Raw genomic sequence first — 22634 nt, forward strand, 5'->3', positions numbered from 1 at the left:
CCCTAATTTAACAATGTAAGACTAAAGAAAAGGCAGTTAGTCATCAACACCCACAGCCAATTTTTGGGCTACTCTTTTACCAAAGAATAGTGGAATTGATGGTCACATTATAACGTCTCCACAGCTGAAAGAACAAGCATATTTGGTGTGACGAGAATTTGAACCCGCGATCCTCTAATTATCGAGTGCCATAAATTTACCTAAAATGTAATTAACGTTTCTCAAGAGTAGATGATAGATTCCTTTATTAAACTTGATTTGCTCTTTGTTTGTATCAAAGTCTATATCACTGTTGGAACTTTGGTTTTGAGTGATAATGGACAGAAAAAACTTATTTTCTCTTGCCAAATTATTACAATACATAAGTTCGATGGCAGTGTGATGGTTATTTGTAGCTGTGTGTCAGTTATACTTTGCAGCCCCGGTCTTTATATGTGTGTATAGACACACACACAAATTTTCGTCCATCAGCACTTATACAATCGCATTGAAACGAATGTTTGTGTCGTAATTCTATCGATGTGATGCGTAAAACTTAACCGTTAATCCATTCTCTCTTCAAGGAAATGTTATTCTCTGCCACTAAGGAAGTTGAAATATATATTCTTAGCTATCCACAGTACTTATCAGGAAGGCAGTGAATTTTTCTTTGGGGAACAAACGCTTATCTACTGTGTATAAATACTTATTCTCCACCTACAGCTGGTGCTGAAAGGCGCGATTGAAGCTTAGAGCAGTTTCTAGTCTTAGCTTCTTGCTCCATTTCTAGCATGCTTTTCTTGTAACTGCTTGTCATAAAACATTGCGGAGACTCATTTCTCGGTATCTTCATATATGTGTGAGAAGATTAAACTCACTGAATATGATACACGAATCAACAAACAAGCATATAAGCATAACTGTTATTTCACTTTCTGTAGCTAAATAGAAAAAATAAAAAAATATTTGATATCAAAACTGTGTAATTTAATACTTATGGTAGAATAATAGTTGTATTAATAGTAATATCTTAATTCTATCAAGAAGAATTGAACTTGAAAACTGATTGTTTTCTAATTTCGCTAAAAGCTACACGAGGACTATCTGCGCTAACTGTTCCTAATTTATCAGTGTAAGACTAAGGAGAAAGAAGCTAGTGATCATCAGTAACACCCAACTCTTGTGCTACTCTTGTACCAACGAATAGTGGGAGTGACCGTCACATTATAACGCCTCCAGAGCTGAAAGGGCTAGCATGTTTGGTGCGATGAGAATTAGAACCCGCGACCCTCAGATTAGGAGTCTTAACCCACCTGGCCAAGATGTAATAAAACTAATAACATAAGTATAGGTCAACCAATATAATTTAATACCGTTATATGTAGCTAAACATGACAGATTATGCAGTTGTGATCATTCATTATTTCCTTATCTTGCGGTAATTATTCGTTTCAACAGAACTAACCTGTTCATGTATACTAAAGGTAAAAAGTTCTCCACGTCCAAAATCTGTAATAATATTGATAGCGAAAAAAAAAGCCACGTTTAATGCTTCAATCAATAAAATGCTTGTTATCATTAACTTGTATCTTGGACGCCGTGAACATTTGAAACGCCCACATCTCACACGCACTTCCACTGACGTATTTTGAAATTCAGGATTTAGAATGTAAGGGAGAAATAAAACAATCTAAAAAATGACCTTCTTTTCAATATATATTAGTTATTATAATTTTGCTGTTGTTTGGATTAACAAAGTTGGCAGTTGATAATACGACATACAATAATGATTGTCGTGAATATCATGCAGTGATTTAGTTGGTTTAGTCTGAATTCCATAGAGCTGGTAGTTATGATGTTCATCTAAGTATCGTCTGTCTTGCATCCTTAAAGATTTGTATATTTATAAAAAAAGATGCTCCCACGATGCAGATTTAGAAGTTTTACTTTTCGTAAGTTGCTACCGTTTATAAAATTAGCTGTTTTTATCATAAAAGTGATTCGACAAGTTGGTTGAATGTTTGAAGGACATAGTGGAATGTGACGTGATCTTTATCGACTGGACATACAAAAGAATAATTAGCACAAAGCTTCAATGTGTCACTAGAATAACTGAATTATGTATGTTAAGGCTACCTTAGCTTAATGACAAATAATTAGAAGGAAAAAGAAACAATATTTCATAAAAGATATAAATTTTGGTTAAGAAGTCAACATACATGATCACACATAAAAGTTGTAATGGTTTTCAAAAGAAAACTATTCGAAAGCGCTCTAGTTTTGGGTCTCTTAAAAACCATCAGAAAATATAAAAATATTTCAAAGTGGTAATAAACTACTCCTTATAAATATTGTGGATAGAACAACAGTGCGATATTTACAGCACAAAAGGAAACATAGTATGCGATATGTAAACAACTTTTGAGAGAAAATTCCGAATAAAATGTACTTAAGAGACATTAAAGGATGACATGCACATTCAGAAAAATCAAGTATACATCCAAACACCTACTGCATTTTACACTGATGAACATTGTGTATATATATATATACTTGACAAAGCTATAATTCTTATTGGTTATAGCCCAATAACAGTTGCAAAAAACATAAAAGCACATTATGATCTTTCTGAATGATTTTTGAAATTCTATTGAAACAATATGTATCGAAAACACTAATTTTATCTTTCAATATATATATATATATATATATATACATACTTCTGCCATATTGATATCAATATAATTACAAAACTCTAAGCATAATCCATAAAAACAAGATAGAGGTTTAACAAGATTTATTTAAACATTTGCCTGATATATATACATAAATATATACTATCAAAAACGCATAACTGTTTACATTAGACTGACCACAAATTTCGAAATAACTTACTCGTAAAACAAGCAAGTATTAAATTTTGAGCAGCGTTTTCTTAAATAACAAACACTGCTTGTAATACGGAAATCACGGATTTATTATTCTTAAACAGAAGCATGTTATATATATATATATATTTGTCCATAATAATAAGATTCATTATCTGCGTGTGTCATATAACACCTCTTGAGCCTCTGGTCGAACCAACTTCTGAATGGTACCAAACGAATCTTCCCGTTTCCGAAGCACAAAAGTAAAATTTTCATTTCACCCTTTGGGAAACCCGGAAATTTTCCAAACATCCCTGCTCCTAAAGTGCTGGACTCGTCAACTTCTAAATGTCACCAAACGAATCGTCTTAGAACCGAGGTATGCATAAAAGTAAAACTTTTCTTTCAACCCCTGTGAAAATTCAAGTATTTTGCGAACATACTTTCATGAGGATTCCCGAAAAACGAATCCCATATTTGGCATCGATGTATGTTGCATCACATAAATGGGTAGATCTATTAATTACAGTTCATAACTAGGTTAAGAAGTTAAATTTACTTTACAACAGCAAGCAGTAGTGAGGGAGGCACTTTACAGGCGGAAGTGACATAATTACGGATGTTGAGAGGGGGAAGTGAGGTAGCGCATAAAAAAATGATGATGTCATAGTTCCACGTTCTGCCACCAGAGACCGCCTTGCTAGGCCGCCATGAGCCATAATGGTTGATTACATTAACAAATAGAGAATGTGTTTCAAAGCCACCATTGTGGGCGACCACGACTCATGCAGTATATGTCTCACTACGTCAGTAATTAATCAAATAATGAAATCATCCTAAAAAAAAAACGCTTAACACTATTTAATTTATAATTAAGCGTCCTAAAGACGCTTAACACTTGTTAATTAAATAATTTAAAATCAAATTGTTATAAAAAAGGCAATTAAGATTGATTAATTTATCTAAAAAGGACGATACAATAATTAAAACTTATTGTTAAAAATTTTGTTACTAAATTATTAGTTAATTATTGTAGTTATAATTAATTCGTCTTGAAAAGGGTGATGCAATAATTAAAATTTAATAAATTAAGTATTTTCAATGACATTTATATATTGACACATGATCACAAAATATATTTTACCACGTACACAATATGTGTCTGTAGGTTTAAACCGATATCGTGCAATCATTAAAACTATACTTTGACTTTATACGATATTTTACATCGTCAATTAAACGTTTATTATATAGTAACACTTTACTTATTTAAGACAAAAATAATTTATGCATGTTTTACAAACGCAGACTTTCACATATATTCAATCACTATTACTACTGTAGGTTTTTATAAATAGTACTTCTACAAATCATCAACGTCTAGATTTAGTTATGTTAAAATAACTTGACAACTGTGTGTGTTTTGTTATATCAATCCACATCGGGTTATTTGCTGAGTTCACCGAGGGAAATGAAGCCCCTGATTTTAACGCTGTAAGTCCGTAGATATACCGCAGTACCAGCGGGAGACACTTGACAGTTGAAATAATTTTAAAATATTGGAGCATTCTCTCCACACCAGTTTTTGAAGTAGCACCGTTTTGGTTTTCTGTAGAAACACTGCTGGTAGTTGGTTTCATTGATTTAATCTTATTCGGAATCCAGTCTCCGTTTTTCGAGCCGTACTTTATCTTGCAAGTATCGCTTTATATTGTCGATAACATGGCGTATACAAACAACTGATTTGAGGTAGGAAAGACTAGTGTAATTGCATTTTGGATGTTTTTGTCGTCGTCACTAGTTTTGAACATTTAATGTCTGTAAGTTAGTTGGTGGTTACATCAAAAAAAGCATATATTTTGTTGTTGATTGACTATGTACAAAAAAAGAGGTGCGATAAAAATTGGATATACAATAGATGGATAAATGTTTGAAATTACCCACCGTCACAAATATACGGCTAAGGTCAAATGTTTTGTCAAAGAATGAACAGTTATGTCCTGGACAATATAAAGTTTTAGTATTGTATTGAAATTGTTTCTGTGTATTGTATACAGGCCTATCGAAGGTGTATTATTCTTGTAATTTATGCTGAACCAAGAGATATTCATTGATAAATGAAATTATGTATTGAATAAATATATGACTAGCGAAATTTATTGTTGAGTAGCCATAACGTACATCAAACCTATTTTTCTTGTTATATTATTTTTATTGTAACTTTGTCGCCTATTACGTGGTTCACACAATATATTTTTACTTGATAATACTAACTTATTATAAACTACCCTTCGCTGTTGTCCTCATTTGAACAGATCACTTTTTAAGTAGTTCAGCAGAAGTACTGATACATTCCTTTGTCTGCTTCGTAGATTTTCCATGCGGAGCTCTGTCTGGAAACTTATCTAAATACGCTAAAATAGCAACATATGATACAAATTCAACATTTTGGGTGTTTTTCTGAGCTAAGAAACATGGAGTTTGTAGAATGTAGCAGGTTTCAAAGTAGGGTAGTTCCAGTTCGAGGATAGCTGTAGATCTCCTTGAGGTCTGAAAACAATAAATAATATTTTTTTGCCGACAATTTTAAATAGACCGAATTTTCTTTCCAAGTACAGTGGTATGTCTACGGATTTACAACGCTAAAATTAGGGGTTCGATTCCCCTCGGTGAGCTCAGCAGATAGGCTTTGTTATAAAAAAAACACACGCTTTCTTCGAAATAGGAAAGCTCAAACTTGTTCCCTAAAACAGTGTAGTATGATTTTAGGTGTTGCACCGTTTCTACTAAGTCACGAAACTCAATCGTTAAATGTGCTTTACCACATTCATGGTGAGATTGGTTCTTGCTGTTATCTCTTACGAACAATACATTTTCCTTTTGTCCAGGTGGTATATAGGGTGCGCCATAAGATGTTTCAGGAGAATATTAGCATGAAGCAGTATTCCTCTATTATGTTCTGCAGGTAGTTAAGTGAATGGGTAGTGTCATTATCAGTTCAAATGTGTCTTATATTATTGAAAAGTTAGAGCTTTGACCATGAATAGAATCATCTGCCATTGTGAATTATGGAGATTTTGTTTACTTTATCGGTGTTCATCAAATTGTTGTGATTCATGTCTTCATCCAGATCGATCACACGGACTAAAAAGCTAGAAAGAGATTTAGTTTATATTTGTGAGCAGCATGGAATGATAAGTGAGGACCATATTACTGTAGCTCAGAGGATGCTATAATTCTTCTACATCACACCACACTACTTCACGAAGAATGGTTCATTCAGAAAATAACTGATTGTTGCAAGGAGAAAATATGTGAATGCGTAGCTTCACTAAGAAAATACATATGAATCAAATCAGAGAAGCGGCCCTATTTCAAAGAAGTATACACAATATCCTTACATGGTAAAGTAAGTACCAGTACGTTTTAATAAGATCAACGTAATTAGGGTCGTTTGAATCGTATAATTGTTGGGTGAAAAACAATTCAAGAAAAGTTAATAATTGCAAAAAGAAATTATTATTTTGGTGTTCCAAAACTGCACCATATAAGCAGTTCCCATCTACCAAGAAAGAAAAAGGTAATAAATCATGAAGCACCATAGAATGAAACATACTGAGTATTTCAACAGCTATGCTGAATTGATCTCATCGCATTTATATTAGAAACATTAATGTCATATCTCTTCAACAGGAAAGTGACTCCTTTTAGCTGTTTGTGGTCTCCATTTAGCCTAAAGTCAGTTCTTGTAGTTAGTCAGATGGTGATGTTGCTGGACTTTAGTCCAATTTTTCATCGCACATTACTTCAAGTTAGTCTGATGATAAGGTGTTGACGAAACACTGAAATAGCGTAACTCTTTTCATCAAGAAGTAATTTATGGAAATCCTTGTTGTTAAAAGGTTTTAGTAAGCTCTTAATAAGAGCTATCTTGAGACTCCAACGAGCATGTGGTAAGAAGATATAAGAGCAAAACGTATTTCAGACTCACTTGTGCTGATATTATGAGAAAAAACGTACAGGTGAAAGGGGAGATGCAAAGACATACTTCGTTATGTAGTGAGGCATGAGTATAGTACATGTACTGAAGAACAGATTTTCCAGGTATTATTTGGAAGGTTACACTAGGATTTCCTTAAAGTTAAAACTTTCATCGTGTTGTGTTTAGCAGGTGCAGTTTAAAACACAAATACGAATGTCAGGTTTTATGCATGTGTATAGACAGGAGAATTATTTGCAGTAGGTGGTGGTGACTTTCTGACAATAAGTGTTTCTAATAAATGGACAACTCACAATATACTTATTTTAATATATTGAAAACAAGTCAAACGCATTTACAAATGTTTGTTACATAGTTGATCAATTCAGATGCATCCAAAGTTTTAAATAACCTTCTCTTTTCATCAATAGTCCATGCATGATGGTGTAGTTTCTTTAAAATCTAACTGATCAGTCATATTATCATCTTATGCTCTGTTATCACAATACAGTCGATGATAAATTCACTTACGACACCTTGTGGGCTACCACAGTTGTATCCAGTGCTTTAAGTAATTACATTTTACCTCAAACTTTTACACAGTCTAATGAATTAATTAACGTAGAAACTAATTTACCCTGTTGTTACGGGTCAGGGCTCAAAAACCATGTCATCGTGTTTTTGACTCACATTCAAAATTACATTATTTAAAATTTTAGTTTAAAACTAAATATTTAATAAACCTAAAAATCGATTTTTGGCAACTGCCCCTTATGTACACTTATTTCTATGTGTAGCATGTCAATAACCAGTCGAAAGAACATGTCCCACAAATGGTTTTGGCAACCATTTTTAAATATGACAGCGTGTGCTGTTTTTTTGTGTTCTTTTTTGCATTTGAGACAAATTCTCATGCTGGAAAGTTGAGTATTTTAGCCTTTTTGAATTTTCTTTTTTTATTCATATAAGGCTCTGTTGCTAATCTAGATACATTAAAATTATTTTTATATGGATAAAATAATTATTTTTTTGCTATTCAAATGTATATATATAAACCTAAAACAATTAATTCGTGTCATATCCTCCAAGTGCAAAATTTCTTAAAGTTTAGTAACCTAGAACAAGCAGAACCGGGTACAAAGACCATGACCAGAAGAGACAATTGTTTGCTTTGCTTCTTTATTTACTGTTCTATATTTTAAGAAAAAGCAGTTTAAAATCTTAGTTGTAAATAATAATAATGTATATATATGATTCTATTCAACTCTCAATGAAATACTTGTTTTCCCTACTTTGTTATTACAACACAATCAGCGATTTGTACACTTTAAAAATCACCACTATACATACACTCTTGATAGCTAAATTTATAGAAACAGTCGAGATCTATCTAACTGTGTCTCACTAACTTTATGTTACTTTCACCAACTTACTTGCACTAACATGGTCGCTTATGTATATAATACCCACTGAAGCCTAGAACGTTTTGAAACTAAGAAACATTATAGTGTAACAGTACTCACCTAACTTAAAGAAAAAAAAAAATAAAAGGTTCAAGTAACGTGACGTTAATTACCAATAAATAAACTACAGCATTAATGATTCGTTAACAGTTACGTAAACAAATTTGTCATAACTATTTTTCTTAAAAATGTAACACTCATGAATTATAATCATCTCAGTCATAATTTTCGTGTTAAATTTAAATGAAATAGACGTGTATATCTAACAGTGAATAAATAATGTTATCCGTGCAAGTCAAATTTAACTATCAGATTTCACGGGCAGGAGAGTTGGTTCAACGTAAAACGCCTATACAAACCCGTCCAAAATCATAATCGTGATCATACCACACTAACATCTTATATTTCTGAATTACAATTTGCTCTTCCATGATATATTAAATATAAATCATTTTGTGAAGTGTTTCGGTAAATGTGAGCAGCATTTAGGTATTTTTAGGTATTAAGATGGGCCCATAGATAACTGTAGGTTCTAACAATAGGCGACAGAATTAAGTAACATCCAACTTCGTGTATGTAGTAAGAACCTGTTCGAAATGTGAGTAGCTTAGATTAACACGATTTTTAGGTCGTTGTCATGCATAACCTTACTTCCTTGTGCAACTTCCTTGTACAGCATTTGGTTTAAATCATTACCTCTACGATTAATGCATTATCTGATAAACACACTTTGGGAATTAGGATTATCCTTTTTGTAATCTATATCTAAATGCTACAAGGTTGTTAAAAATGTATAGTGTCCATAGTTTAAGCGGCTAGAACCAATATGAAAAGATTCTTAGTTCTTGCTGTGGTATAGAAGACCAAAAGACCAGGAAGAAACAAGTCTTCAAACCAACCTAGCTAATCAAACCCTCCAGTTGCATTATGAATATAGTTTCCTTTAAAACAAAAAAAAAGGCAACATCTAATTTAATGTTAACAAAAGTTAATTATTGCTACAAGTAATCATTTGAGCAGCAGCAAACTTAATGATATCAAGAGATATACAATAAATAGTATAAGAAAAGTGTTTTTTTAACTATTAAACAATATTTGTTTCAGATATTTTCACTGTGGCGTTGTTTGCAAGACTAAATTAAAGTAAATGTTTGCCACTAGATATGACCCCCAGTGGAACAGCAATATGTCTGCGGATTTCCATCGCTAAAACCGGCTTTCGATACCTGTTGAGGCAGAGCACAGATAGCTCTTTGTACATAATTACAAACAACCATTAGATACTATGATTTTCCAACTGTACTTTTATTATAAAACATTCTAGTTCTATACTCTTAACCTTAGTTTAAATTCCATAATACAGAATTATTTTTATTTTCAAAACAATGAAATCAATAAATTTATACCTTTTCTAATCAACTGCTATTATCTTTATGACACTGAGCATAAAACTGCAATTCCAAATCATGGATGAGTCATACCTTAAGACGTTTTAAGGAAGAATATCTATAACACATTGTTTCTTTTCACTATCACGAAACTAATCTTATTTTTCTTTCACTATCCACAATGGCACAGCGGCATATTTTTCGACTAGACACCGGGTTTCCATACACGTGGTTGGCAGAGCACAGGTATCCACCGTGCAGCTTTGTGCTTAATTACAAACATGTTTCTTTTGATTATATGCATTTTATCAACTCCAGCAAATAGCACAAGTTGGTAATCAACATATCATATGAAGTATGTTTTTACAATGATAAAGACTGGAATGCGTTATTTTATCACTATTAACAATACTTTCAGTCATAATCCAAATCATAACTTAAGAGGTTCAACTACTTTAGAAGAATTATATTAGTCCTGAATACATAAATTAAGCTAACAATGCAAAAAATCTTTATAATGAAAGTATAACAAAACATTAATAATATTCGATATACCAAATAATGTAATACATACTTTTAATGAAAGTAACAAATGATATGGCATAGTGCTCCTGTATTAACATAATATTATTGCTGAAATGTGTTATGAAGTTTGCTTAATTGAAGATGATTTATCATTTAATTATTGAAGCATTAGGTTAACAAGTGTCATATCAAAGTAATATTTAGAACTTTTAATATGTGTGTAAAATATTCATGAAATGACTAACACTAAATAATTGTCATTTCTACAACATCAAATTCATTGACGTCACAGTTCTGACCTTTCTATATAATTATATATTACAGCACAAACCCAATTAACACCAGTCTTTATTATTTGTTCAACAGCACGGTCCATAATAAGGCACCAATATGTTACATAATTTCGATACGCATTAGAAATGTAGCTTTACTGATTTTACAAGAAATATCTGTGAATTTACTGGCGGTATTAACTTTTATTTTGCCTGTATATGTTCGTCAAGCTATATTTATTTAAATGCTTTCAGTCTTTCTTCTCAAAACGGATTGTTTACTTCAGATTGCTACTCGAGTTTTAAGAAAATATTTTGGTACAGATTATTGTATTAAAACCAACAAACTACTGGATTTGAAAATACATATTACACCAGCTTACTCAGCTGGGAAAACAGCAGTACGATTTTTGCATGTTTCTAGCTTTGAGTAACAATTCAAAACGATGAAAATTGAGCCATTTATTGTTTTCGACCCCTAATACTTTCATATGCTTGTGATTAGATTAAACGAATGATCACAAAGAATCACTAATATTACCTGTATCAAATCGGAAATATACATTTTATGCACATGAAGGTTTGTTCGTGTCTGTTTAAAACTTTTGTAAATGGTTTGAGCTATGAGAACTCTTCTTAAAACCCATATCATAAATGTATCACGTGTATTCAAAGCTAATGGTAAATTTTCGAGCCCATAGTTGCACAACTCTCAAACATAATTTATTTATTAGTATTTTTATTATACTTTTAGCTTTTGATCTAATTGACAATAATTCATAAAGCATTTCTTTTATATGACAAATGATAAACGCTTTTAAAATAATTTTACAAAAAAGTCAAGTGCACGGACAAAAAACTGGGTTTGTTGTGAATTTTAAAACTGTTATTATGTCTTTGAAATATACTAATCGTCTGAAAATCAAAAACCTAAAGTATCTTGTTTGAAATTGTATTATATTATATATCAAAACAAAGAAGTCATAGTTCTTGAGATGAGGTGCTTTGTTGGGCCTAACTAGAACGTTCTTCTCGTGATAATTTTTGAAAATGTGTCACTAAACGTGAAAGGAGCGTAATTATCATATTAAATATAGTATTTGTGGATAATTTAAAATATGTTTTGTAGCTCTGAGTATTTTTAGAAAAGAAGCACACAGGCGCAAATGGAGTAAACCGTAACGTTAAGTAGCCTATAAATTGCATAAAATAGATTGGAAGTACACGAATAGTGCTACCTAGATATATATTATATATATATATAAAGTTCCGTCTTGCCTATGGAAGACTGTTCATTTAGTAGTATTTCCTCAAAGTTTGTCTCGCATTTTTTTGTACTTATCACCTGTTATATTCTGTTTAATTCTGTAGAATACCATTAACTCTTCCCCAGTTATTTAATCAAGTACATGATAATTTCAAGTATTGTAATCATTTGTCGAAACTAGGATTATAGAATTTCTTCCTACTGAGGATCAGAAAATGAAAGTTCGGGAGGTAAGCGTGACTACAAATTGTTTGAAAGTAAAAGTTCTCGACTTACATTGGATTAGAAGAATTCCAGTAGACATCCGAGAGCCTGGCGCAGCTGAATTCATCTAGTAGGGCAAGCAACAACATAAAACCAAACCAAAGTACTTCGTGGTAATACTTTTCCCACATTTTTCACTGACCAGACACAGTTCACTCGACTTTTAGCCGATGAAATAGAACTGCCAAACACTTATTTAAACCAGCAATGGCAAACCATGCCAAAACTTTGATAAGAACGATCTACACCACAACGTGATATTCTAAGACAACTAATACATTCTACAGCCGTGTTTGGGTTTGTCGCGCGTTTTGAAGAACCAGACGACGTTGGAGAAGAGCCTAGGTTACAGTAGGTAAAATATTCTAGACAGCAGTCTGTTGTGAGAATCAGCCGTGCGACTAGGCATACAGCTTCTTTCCCTCTCTTCGTATCATACTCTCCGTACCATTCCCCCAACCACCAAACTTCTACCTCCAGGCACTAGAGAGTCTCTACCCTGGAAGGTGGGGCCAAACACACAGCGTTCACGTCCAATACCGAAGTGTTACGATTATGTGTTTGTGTAGGCCTATACGTTCGATTAATTAGTACAAACCGGTAGAACAACAAGAGAATTATTTATCCTCCCTGGAAATTTCTAATAAATAACACACGGTTACAAATTATACCCTTACCGTTTCCATAATATATCTCTTAATAAATAAGGGTGTCATTCACGTTGGAGATATGTTAATTTGTCGGCAACATGTATATATAAATAGAAATAGAACAAAAATAATTTGATTTCCTATACCATAAAGCATTTCGGTAGCTTTAAACATGAACTAGACAAGACAAAAGCTATAAATGCACAAGTACAGTTACAGGACAACAAATTCATCTTTATGGAATATCATATCACAATGTTAACTTTATATGCAAAAACGGCTCGTTTGGGTTGAGAAAATATTTTACATAGAAGAGCGGTATATTTTCTCAACCCAAACGAGCCGTTTTTGCATATAAATTTCTCAACAAGTGGGTTTCTCGACATCACAGTGTTAACTTATACTCTACACATAATAACGTGGTAAAAGTTTGATAGATGTCATTAATCCATGTGTAGTTTCAGTGATCTAAGCATTTATATCTTAAATTAAGAGCGATCGTTATAAAATTAAAGTAATCCATAGTAAGCTAAGTGAGCTAGATAGTGTCAGTACAGAGCTTATAATAAAGTGATAAAGTATTCAGTGATTGAAAAAAACAGAAAGGCTGTTGAACTTAATGAGTAGGGCTACTTTACTTGTGAGACATCATCACTATTTATGTTTAGTGTTCCCCTTGATAAGCAAGATCCTAGAAATTATTAATGTACTACAATTATATTGAACATGAGCCTAGTTTCTTCATTGTTATTTTGAGATGAATTACTTGATGCAAGTGAACATTCACTCATTATTTAATGAAACTACAGAGCTTTGTTACGAGATAGTTATTGCAATATGAATTCTTGCACTTGTTGAATAAAATGAACGTGTTTGTTTTTTAGGTGAGTCATTTTTTAACTTCAAAACAGCGAATACGAATGCTCGGTATATAGGAATGTAAAAACACATATACTAGCATTCATACATAGTTGAGTATCAGAACTATACACCTCGAAATTTAAAAATGAACCACTGAATCTGCAAATACAATTTTCTACAAACTTTAGAATATTCCTGACGTTAATACTAATGATCAACAAACATTATCAGATATCAAATAACATACGTGGACGACTTCATAACCTTAACTGAAGTTGTTTTTCAGTATAAATGAAATAATTTACCTGTTTCATAAAACAATCAACAATATTTCATTTCTATTTTCGTTTGTTTTACGAAGTTTGAATAGCGCATTAAACATATACAAATATTGTTTTACCCACGCAGAAAGTTAAGAAAACATAACATGGAAAACCAACAGTGCTTGTTTCTTTGTTCGCAGAAAACAAAATGCATAATAATTTGTATTTATGCATACAACAAATACCTAAGTAGGATAAAATTAGACTTGTTAATAGCTTGTCTCCTTTTTTAACCTTGATTAGCTACTATAAAGGTACATGTGGTACAACTTATTCTTTTAACGTTAAGACTGACTGGTAGCAGAAATTACGTATATTAACTAATAGGGTGGTGGAGGCCTCCACATTTCCTCCCTGCAGTGGGACAAACGAACTACAAATGTCCCTATAACCTCCTTCCCCGGTTCCTTCCCTCATCTGAACTTGATGGCCATAAATAGTGTGTCCGTCGGCACGAAGTGCTTTTATGAAACTTTTATGCACCGACTCTAAAGCGTCGAATTTTTCACCCAGGAGCCATAACGAAGTGAATGTTAAATACCTCAGCTACCAGGGATTGTAACCAGTGATGAAACTAATGCAGGCATAAATCCAGTATGTATGTATTTTCGCCTATCTGATTTGTTCGATATTTCAGTGCAAAAGTTTTTTACTGTTCTCTGTTTGTATTTAATGAAACATAATAACTTACAATGTTTTCTACTTGGAATTCACTGTTAACAGTCCAAAGTTAAAGCAAAAATTTGCTACTGGAATGTAACAAAGAACAACAATGTTAAAATAGGTTAAGACTATTTTCAGATAATTTTGATTCTTTAAATATTTTAGCAGGAGAAATTATTGATAACTAAACAAACAAATCTGACACTCACAACCATGTTAACCTGAAAAAGGTAGTTACCTTTTCTAAATATTTATTTGGGTATTACTTCGATGATTTCGATGATTTACCTGAATAACTGTTCCGCTGATATAACTAATGGTATAAAAGGTTTAAATACCAGATTTTGTTGGTTTTTGCAGCGATAGTGAGACATGTGTATGAAACTATTGCATAAAAGGTAGCTTTTTAAGCCAAGACTGAATGTGTTAAGTAATATAAAAAAATAAAACCTTAATCATTATTTCCGTTTGCGTAACTGCAAAAATATTGAACACTTATAGTCAGCAATGTAGGATAACATTCGCAAAAAAAAAGATATATATTTCTTCATTCTATTTGATTCTTCCTTGAAATATACTGGATTCTGAGGAATGGTATTAAAGAAAGGGGAGAAGGCATAAACTGGAACATATCTACTACAGAAAGATATACTCTTTAACACGTATCATCTTGAGACTTATTGAAAAAATGTAAATGCATTAAAATATACTAAATCATGGCTTTATAATACACTGAAAAGTTGACATCTGTGTAAATAGACTTACCCACAGTGACAAAAACAATATAAGTGTTGTATGCCGTTTCACGCATTCTGTGAATTAAAGCATTATATAAATAATAACCCCCTGCAATTGTTATGTAAACTATGTGTCTAGTTTTATGACACCCTATTACATATATTGCGAATTTTTAAATTTCAGCTTCTATAAAATCAGAATAAAAGCATAAGACTCAGATCTATTTGTTCTAGGTTATAAACGTTGTTGTAAGGTATATATTTACAAATTCTTATCTAGGATGTTCCATATACTAAAGAATGGCTGATCAAAAACAATAATTATAAGTACTTTACCTATGTAACATTCTAGGAAGTCAAAAATCTAATTTCTTTCTCTTTCAGTCTCCGGGAGTGGACTCAAAGTTTCTTTGTCTAAAGTGTCATATGAATGAGTCAACATATAAAAATTCAACAGTTTAACAACCATAATTTTGCGTAATCCGAGGGTCGCGGGTTTAAATCCCTGTCTCACCAAACATGCTCGCCCTTTCAGCCGTGTGGGTGTTATAAAAAGACGGTCAAGCCCGCTATTCGTTGATAAAAAAGTAGCCTAAGAGTTGGCGGTGGATGGTGATGACTAGCTGCATTCCCTCAAGTCTTACACTGCAAAATTAGGGACGACTAGCGCAGATAACCCTCGTGTAGCTTTGTGGGAAATTCAGAACAAACCCAACCAATCTTAATTATTTTTTTTATTTAAGTCACGTGAGATCTTACTCATTAATCAGAAATGTAGAAAAAAGGAAAGATAATATTGTATTAGATAATGGGATTTCTCAAACCAGTAAGAAATATTAATAATATTCAATAACGGTGTCAATGGATTTCACCAATCGAATTAGTTAACAGATGGTAATGAACTTATTAATTTTATAGTTACTGGATATTTTGTAGCGTAACTTTAAACGTTATTATATAAACCAAGAAGTATAATGCAAGGAGGCCAGGTTAAGTTTATTTCTTTCATGTCATGTTTAAATATTAACTGAAATTACAACAATAGCATAAGGAGATTTCAAATGTTTGTTTATCATTTGATCTATTGTGTAACACAGTATTAAGATCTAAGTAAAGAAGTTATAAAACTTGATTTGTTAAAGCAGTATTGTTAACGATTGTCTTGAAATTTAATGAGAAAATACTCAGGACGCTTTTTAATATTTTTTTATCTAATCAATTGCTTATATTTTACAGGTCAGAGGGAAACAGCAAAAAACACGTATCATTGCATACAATCCCCTTATATTTTCATTAATCCAAATGAGATTTGTCACAAAGGTACCTTCAAACAACTCCCACAGACAAGAGGAGAAAGAATTAGAATTTGTTACTTTCTTTTAATTAAAGATAAAAATTGCAAAACCTGTATTTTTAGTTTAATATTCCATTATGTTTAAATAAATTCAGATGATATTTTGCACAAAGATACTTTATAACAACTCTCACAAACCGAAACAAACGATATGACGCTTGTGCTATTCTTACGATTTTACATGTGCCAAAGGATAAAACAGTTTGTAAAGTTAAGGACTTAGCCTTACCATTCTTCCAGGCAATTTAACTGAGAAGTTGCACAATGATACCCTGCGACACTCTGCAGATTTTTATGTTGAGCCTTTTTTTTTTTTTTACATAAGATAATAGTACATGATCAATGCACTTAATGAAAGGTGTTGTTGTTCTGAGCCTGGAAATGTTGTCTGCGTATGGAAACGTCACGAGAGGTTCATATTAATAGTTCTGTGATTCATATAATGCCTTAAATTGCATATACTGAGTTGTTTTATATATTCAGATTTTACCGGTAACATTTCTGTCATTGTTTGGTTTATTTTGAATTTCGTGCAAAGCTGCACGAGAGTTATCTATGCTCGCTGTCCCTAATTTAGCAGCGTCATCAACAACTCTTAAGCTTCTCTTTTTACTAGCGAATAGTGGATTGACCGTCACGTAATAACGCCTCCAAAGGCTGAGAGGGCAAGCAAGTTTGGTGTGACCGGGATTCTAGCCCGCAACCCTCATATTGCGAGTCAAATGCCCTAACTGCCTGGCTATGCCGAGATTTTTGTCATTCTAAGTGAATTTTCTATATGCAGAAAATGTATAATTTATATATTATACAATCATAATTTTATTTATTCAAATATATCATTCACGCAAACAACTCTCAGGTTGATACCGTGTCTAGAGTCTATGCTCCTGAAGTATATATGCTATAGTTTATGCTTCCTTCATATATTTATATGTTATAATTTCTTCTTTCCCACCTTTAACTATTCATTCTTAAAATGTACTGATCTTGTAGATTTTATCGAATAAAGTTGATGGGAAGAGACATAATATCATTACTTGTGTACTTTTGGCCTTCTGGTTAAATAACTTTTTTTTTTATGTATTGAGTTTGATGGAACGTATACTAAATGTTTTTATAACTTATGTTAAAAAGGACGTGAATATTAGGAGCCACCTGAACAAAGACGAGTTTTCTTCGTCGTGTTACACATATTAGTACGCCTGTCAACTCTATTTCATTCTGTTTTTGGATAACCTTAACAATCACTCAGACAACAAGATGATTTAAATTAACGTCTTTCCTTTATGTAAGCTCTCCTATATTGAAATCTAAAGTAAGAGTAAACCTGATGGACGAAAGTACAATGGAGAGCAATGTGAGTTAAATCATGTGTCATACTCAGTAACTATTCATTATGTTCATGCCCGTTTTATTTAGACATAGTAAAACAAATGAAATATCCAATAATTTCTAGTTCATGATACATGTGTTTTAATATAAGATGTTCATGATCAAAAAAAGTATATGCGACTGTGTTTTTAAGATGTCACATTTTGAAACAGTTGATATCCCTTTTTCAAGCCAATTGAAATGCTAAGCATCAAATGAGTTTTTAACATTGGCTTCTTTAAATACAAGTTATTAAATTTTGTAATATATTTTCAAATGATTAATATGTATACATACATACACAAAAACAATCCGCCGTGCCAGGCCAGGTGGTTACGGCGCTCGTCTCACGATTTGGGGGTTGCGAGTTCGAAACCCCGTCACACCAAACATGTTCGCCATTTCATCTGAGGGGGCGTTATAATGTAACGATCAATCCCACTATTCGTTGATAAAATAGAAGCCCAAGAGTTTGCGGTGGGTTGTGATAATTAGCTACCCTCCCTCCAGTCTTTCACTGCTAAATGAGAGACGGATAGCGAAGGTAGCCTTCATATAGCTTTGCGAGAAACTTAAAAACAAACAAAAATACCTCTTTATTTGAACAGAAGGACGCAGACTGTAGGAAAATTAGCTGATTTTAAGATAAATACATAAATGTTCCTCCTAATTTGATAGGAAGTGCAAAATATAAATATTTTCTCTATTAACGATTGTAGGTATGATTTTCAAAACTAAGTTTGAGTAGATCATATTTTGGAAAAGACAAATAAGGAAGCTCACAGTATGATCGATAAGATTCTAGAATAATTTTAACATGAACAAGTACATAAAGATACAGGTAATGGAAAATGAGAGAATGATTAGTGGATAGATAATTAAACTTAACGGTTCTACGCGCCCGCAGGTTCGTTATAAAGTGAGGTCAGTCCTACTATTGAGTAGTGAAAGAGTAGCCCATGACTGCTGGTGGGTGGTGGTAACTAGCTGTCTTCCCTCTACTTTTTCACTTTTAAATCACAGAGGGTTAGCACTGATAACCTCTGTGTAGCTTTGCACGAAATTCAAACCAAACCGTATATATTTTCTCCTCATTTTGTTTTCCTGTATCAGCTTCTCCTTAATGACATAGTGTTAAGATATAAATTTATAAAATTTTCAAAAATTGCTGTTTCATACGTATATCTCTTATGCTACTGAAAACACTGTTGTAGAAAGTACATTTCTTTAGTTGTTATATTTGTTTGGCGTTTATTGGCGTAAATTAACTGCGCTATCTGCGTCAAGTAACTTTAAAAAAAAACGTAAAAGAAAACCGTTCTTAATCGTAAAACTTAATCAATATACAAGTAAGGAAATTTTCAAAGGCTGGTGAAACTATAATAGAATGAAAAAGCCAATGGTCCTTAAGAATTTGATAACACAAGTAAGATGAACAATGTTTAAAATAGTGCCGTCATTCAGAATCGTAACAACTTCACCACAGTAAAACATGGTGTATTGTGACTTGAGTGCCACAAGGGTCACATGTTGGTGCATCAGAAAAGGATGAGTTAAAAACTGTAACCAATGCATAACCTTGCTAGGACAACTTCTATTTCCGATCCTTACTAAAACAAGACGGTCAAAGAACAACAGAAGGTTTGATCTGGAAAAGCTTGTTATTATGTTGCTCATTCCAAGTCGACTGCAAGCTGGCTCAGAGACGAGCCTTGAATACAGGACCGTGGTTCCTATATTGGACAGGCACGTCAGTGATAGCACCAAAGCAGTAAGATCTTTCCCGAAAAGGGCCCGGCATGGCCAAGCGTGTTAAGGCGTGCGACTCGTAATCTAAGGGTCGCGGGTTCGCATCCCCGTCGCGCCAAACATGCTCGCCCTTTCAGCCGTGGGGGCATTATAATGTGACGGTCAATCCAAATATTCGTTGGTAAAAGAGTAGCCCAAGAGTTGGCGGTGAGTGATGATAACTAGCTGTCTTCCCTCTAGTCTTACACTGCTAAATTAGGAACGGCTAGTACAGATTGCCCTCGAGTAGCTTCGTGCAAAATTCAAAAAACAAACAAACTTTCCCGAAAATATCAACGTAGCCAGGTATCCAGAAAACCTGGATATAAACAGAAGATAAAAAGAAATGAGCTGGCTAGTTTTGAATATTTACAAGAAAAGGGCAATAACTGACGTGAAGCGATTCCAGGTCCACTAGTGAGCTAAGAGAATCGGTATAAATAGTGTCTTATAACGATCCAGGACAAGATAAATGGCATACAACTCGGCAGTAAACACAGGAACTATAGAAAGGATTCTGTAAGCAGCCACCGAACCACAAAAACCATGGCAGAGCGCACAGGGTCACCTGATTTCAAACCATCTGTGTGAATGAGAATAGAATAATGGTTTAAACGATGCTTGCAAATGTAAGATGGTAGTTCCAATCAAAGGAAGGTCAGTGGTGGGTATGGTAATAAACCATGATGAGATAGGCTGATCAATCAGTGGAGACAGCAACATCATCAAAGACAGACCCAATTCAGGCAGCTGCGGCTGGAAACAAAGGTCCAAAATAAGAATGGCATCTTGTATATTCCAAAAGAGTATAATCCCACCGAGGACATGTGCCCAGATTGGATACTGTGGTAAGGATTGCAGTTTTAAAGGAAGTTGCAAGTTGTAGAAGTTAGGAGGAGGTTCCTGAGACTTCAAGTACAAAGTCTGAACCGAAAAAATGCGAAAAGCTCCCTTGACGAGTCGAAGCCCTAGATGGTGAATGGAGTCCAACATATTCAAGGTCGAGATCGCGGTAGAACCATATACTAGAGATCCATAGTCAAATTTGGATTGAATGATAGGACGATAGATCTTTAGCATAGATTATTTAGCTGCTTCCCAAGAGGTGGAAGAGAGGACATGGAGGATGTTTAGTGCAGTTGTAAAGTTGACACGTAACTAATTCATTTGTGGAATGAAGGTCAGCTTAGGTTAAAGATAAGTCCAAAGAACTTTGCTTCAAGGACCACAATATTACTGAGATGGAGCTCAGGATTCGGGTGAATGCCTCGTTGGTGGTAAAAGTTCATTTAAACGGTTTTAAAGAAAGAAGGGGTAAAATATTTTGCTGTGGTCTACTTCAAGAAACGACTGAGGGCAGTCTGAAATTGTCACTCAATAAATCTCATGCTTGATGACTGATAGGAAATGTGGAAGGCATTGGCATAGAGCCCATTTGAAACCATGGGAGGAGGTTGTGCAATGATAGCAGTGAAAAGTGTCGCACTCAAGACATAACCCTGAGGTACTCCAAGTTCCTGTAGAAAAGAACAGGAAAGAATCGAGTCGAAACCGACTTGGATTCATTTGTCTATTAAAAGTTCACACAACCAATATGATTGGAGGTCTCACAAAATGCCTTACCTGCACATAGTATCGTATGCCTTCTCAATATAAAAATAATAACGGAACAAACAAAATGAGCATTAATCATCCTCTCTAAGATCTTGCAGAGACAGCTCGTCAAAGCAATTTGGTGATAGTTAGTAGGAATCTTGGGATCATTCTCAGATTTCGCTATCAAAGACTTGATGACCAAGAAGATAGGAGATGAAACAAGAGTGCTAATTACACGAGTAAAACCTTCGCCAAGAATATCAGCAGTGCTCTGAGCATCAGGAGCTTCCTGACCATTAGAGAGAAAGATCAAAAGGTTAGGGAAATATATTGCCTTTTGACTTTTCGAATCTTGTTCCATATGATTTTGGAACTGGCTCTGAAGTCTTACTTGCCGAGCACGGACGCGGTCCCCCTAAACGAAATGCGGGTTAATAGTGTGGAACACCTATGATAGGTATCCCAGGTCCATCTTTGAGCCTTACATGACATTTGGTAGGTAGAACTCCACACAAACGAGAATACAGTGGAAAACGCGTCGACATTTTAGGAATTGATTGAACATTTGCCTAGAGAATAAAGTCGGGCACTGCTGTCATGCAGTCGTCTATCGATGGCTTACAGACGACAGCAAGATTAAATTCAGAGAGAGCAGTGTAATAGGGCCAGTTAGCCAAGTCTACTGAGGTACGCAGATAATTTGGCATTGACTATGGCCAGTATTTCTCAAAATAATAGGAAAATTATCACTCCCGTAGGTTACTATCAACTACTCAAGAAAAACGAAGAGGAACAGAAAGAGAGATCAATAGTAGTAAAAGTCTGACTAGATGCCTGAAAATAAATATAATAACCAGTACTGAACAGAGAAAGATTGTGATCCGAGAGCACACACTCTGTGTAACGACCACTACCGTCAATATCAGCACTGCTCCAAAGGTGATTATGTCCATTAAAGTCCCCAGGAATAAACAATGGAAACTGTAGCTGTTTAACGAGAGGATTCGAGGTCAAATTGATCATAGGTCTCACCAAGAGTTAGGTAGAGAGAACAAACAATGATGATATTCCAAAGGTGAATCAAGTGACAAAAACAAGGCAGGCATATTCTGATCCACCAGCATTGTCATCTCTCTATGCATGCGTCCATCACACAACCTGTCATTCCAGTATAAAGTAAAACTGCCTAAACGCGACTATAACGCGACTAAACGCGACAGCAAGTTTTTTTTTTTTCCTGTAAGGAAAGAAACACAAAACGATAAAAATCACCCAAAGCCTTAA

General features: G+C 33.8%; 1 protein-coding gene across 3 annotated transcripts in view; it reads right to left on the reverse strand.

Moving 5' to 3' along the window:
* Positions 1-22634, reverse strand: part of LOC143244865 (ephrin-B1-like) — a 375415-nt gene that overhangs the window by 159372 nt on the left and 193409 nt on the right. The window contains exon 1 of one of the 3 annotated variants that reach the window (XM_076490295.1): positions 12020-12549. The exons of the other annotated variants lie outside the window; for them this stretch is intronic. Within the exon in view, the coding sequence (XP_076346410.1) occupies positions 12020-12138 (119 nt within the window). The 5' untranslated portion in view covers positions 12139-12549. Of the gene's footprint in view, positions 1-12019; positions 12550-22634 lie in introns of those variants that run through there. 3 annotated transcript variants of the gene reach the window in all.

The sequence above is a fragment of the Tachypleus tridentatus genome, chromosome 2 (assembly GCF_004210375.1).
Source record: "Tachypleus tridentatus isolate NWPU-2018 chromosome 2, ASM421037v1, whole genome shotgun sequence".
Taxonomy (NCBI): Eukaryota; Metazoa; Arthropoda; class Merostomata; order Xiphosura; family Limulidae; genus Tachypleus; species Tachypleus tridentatus.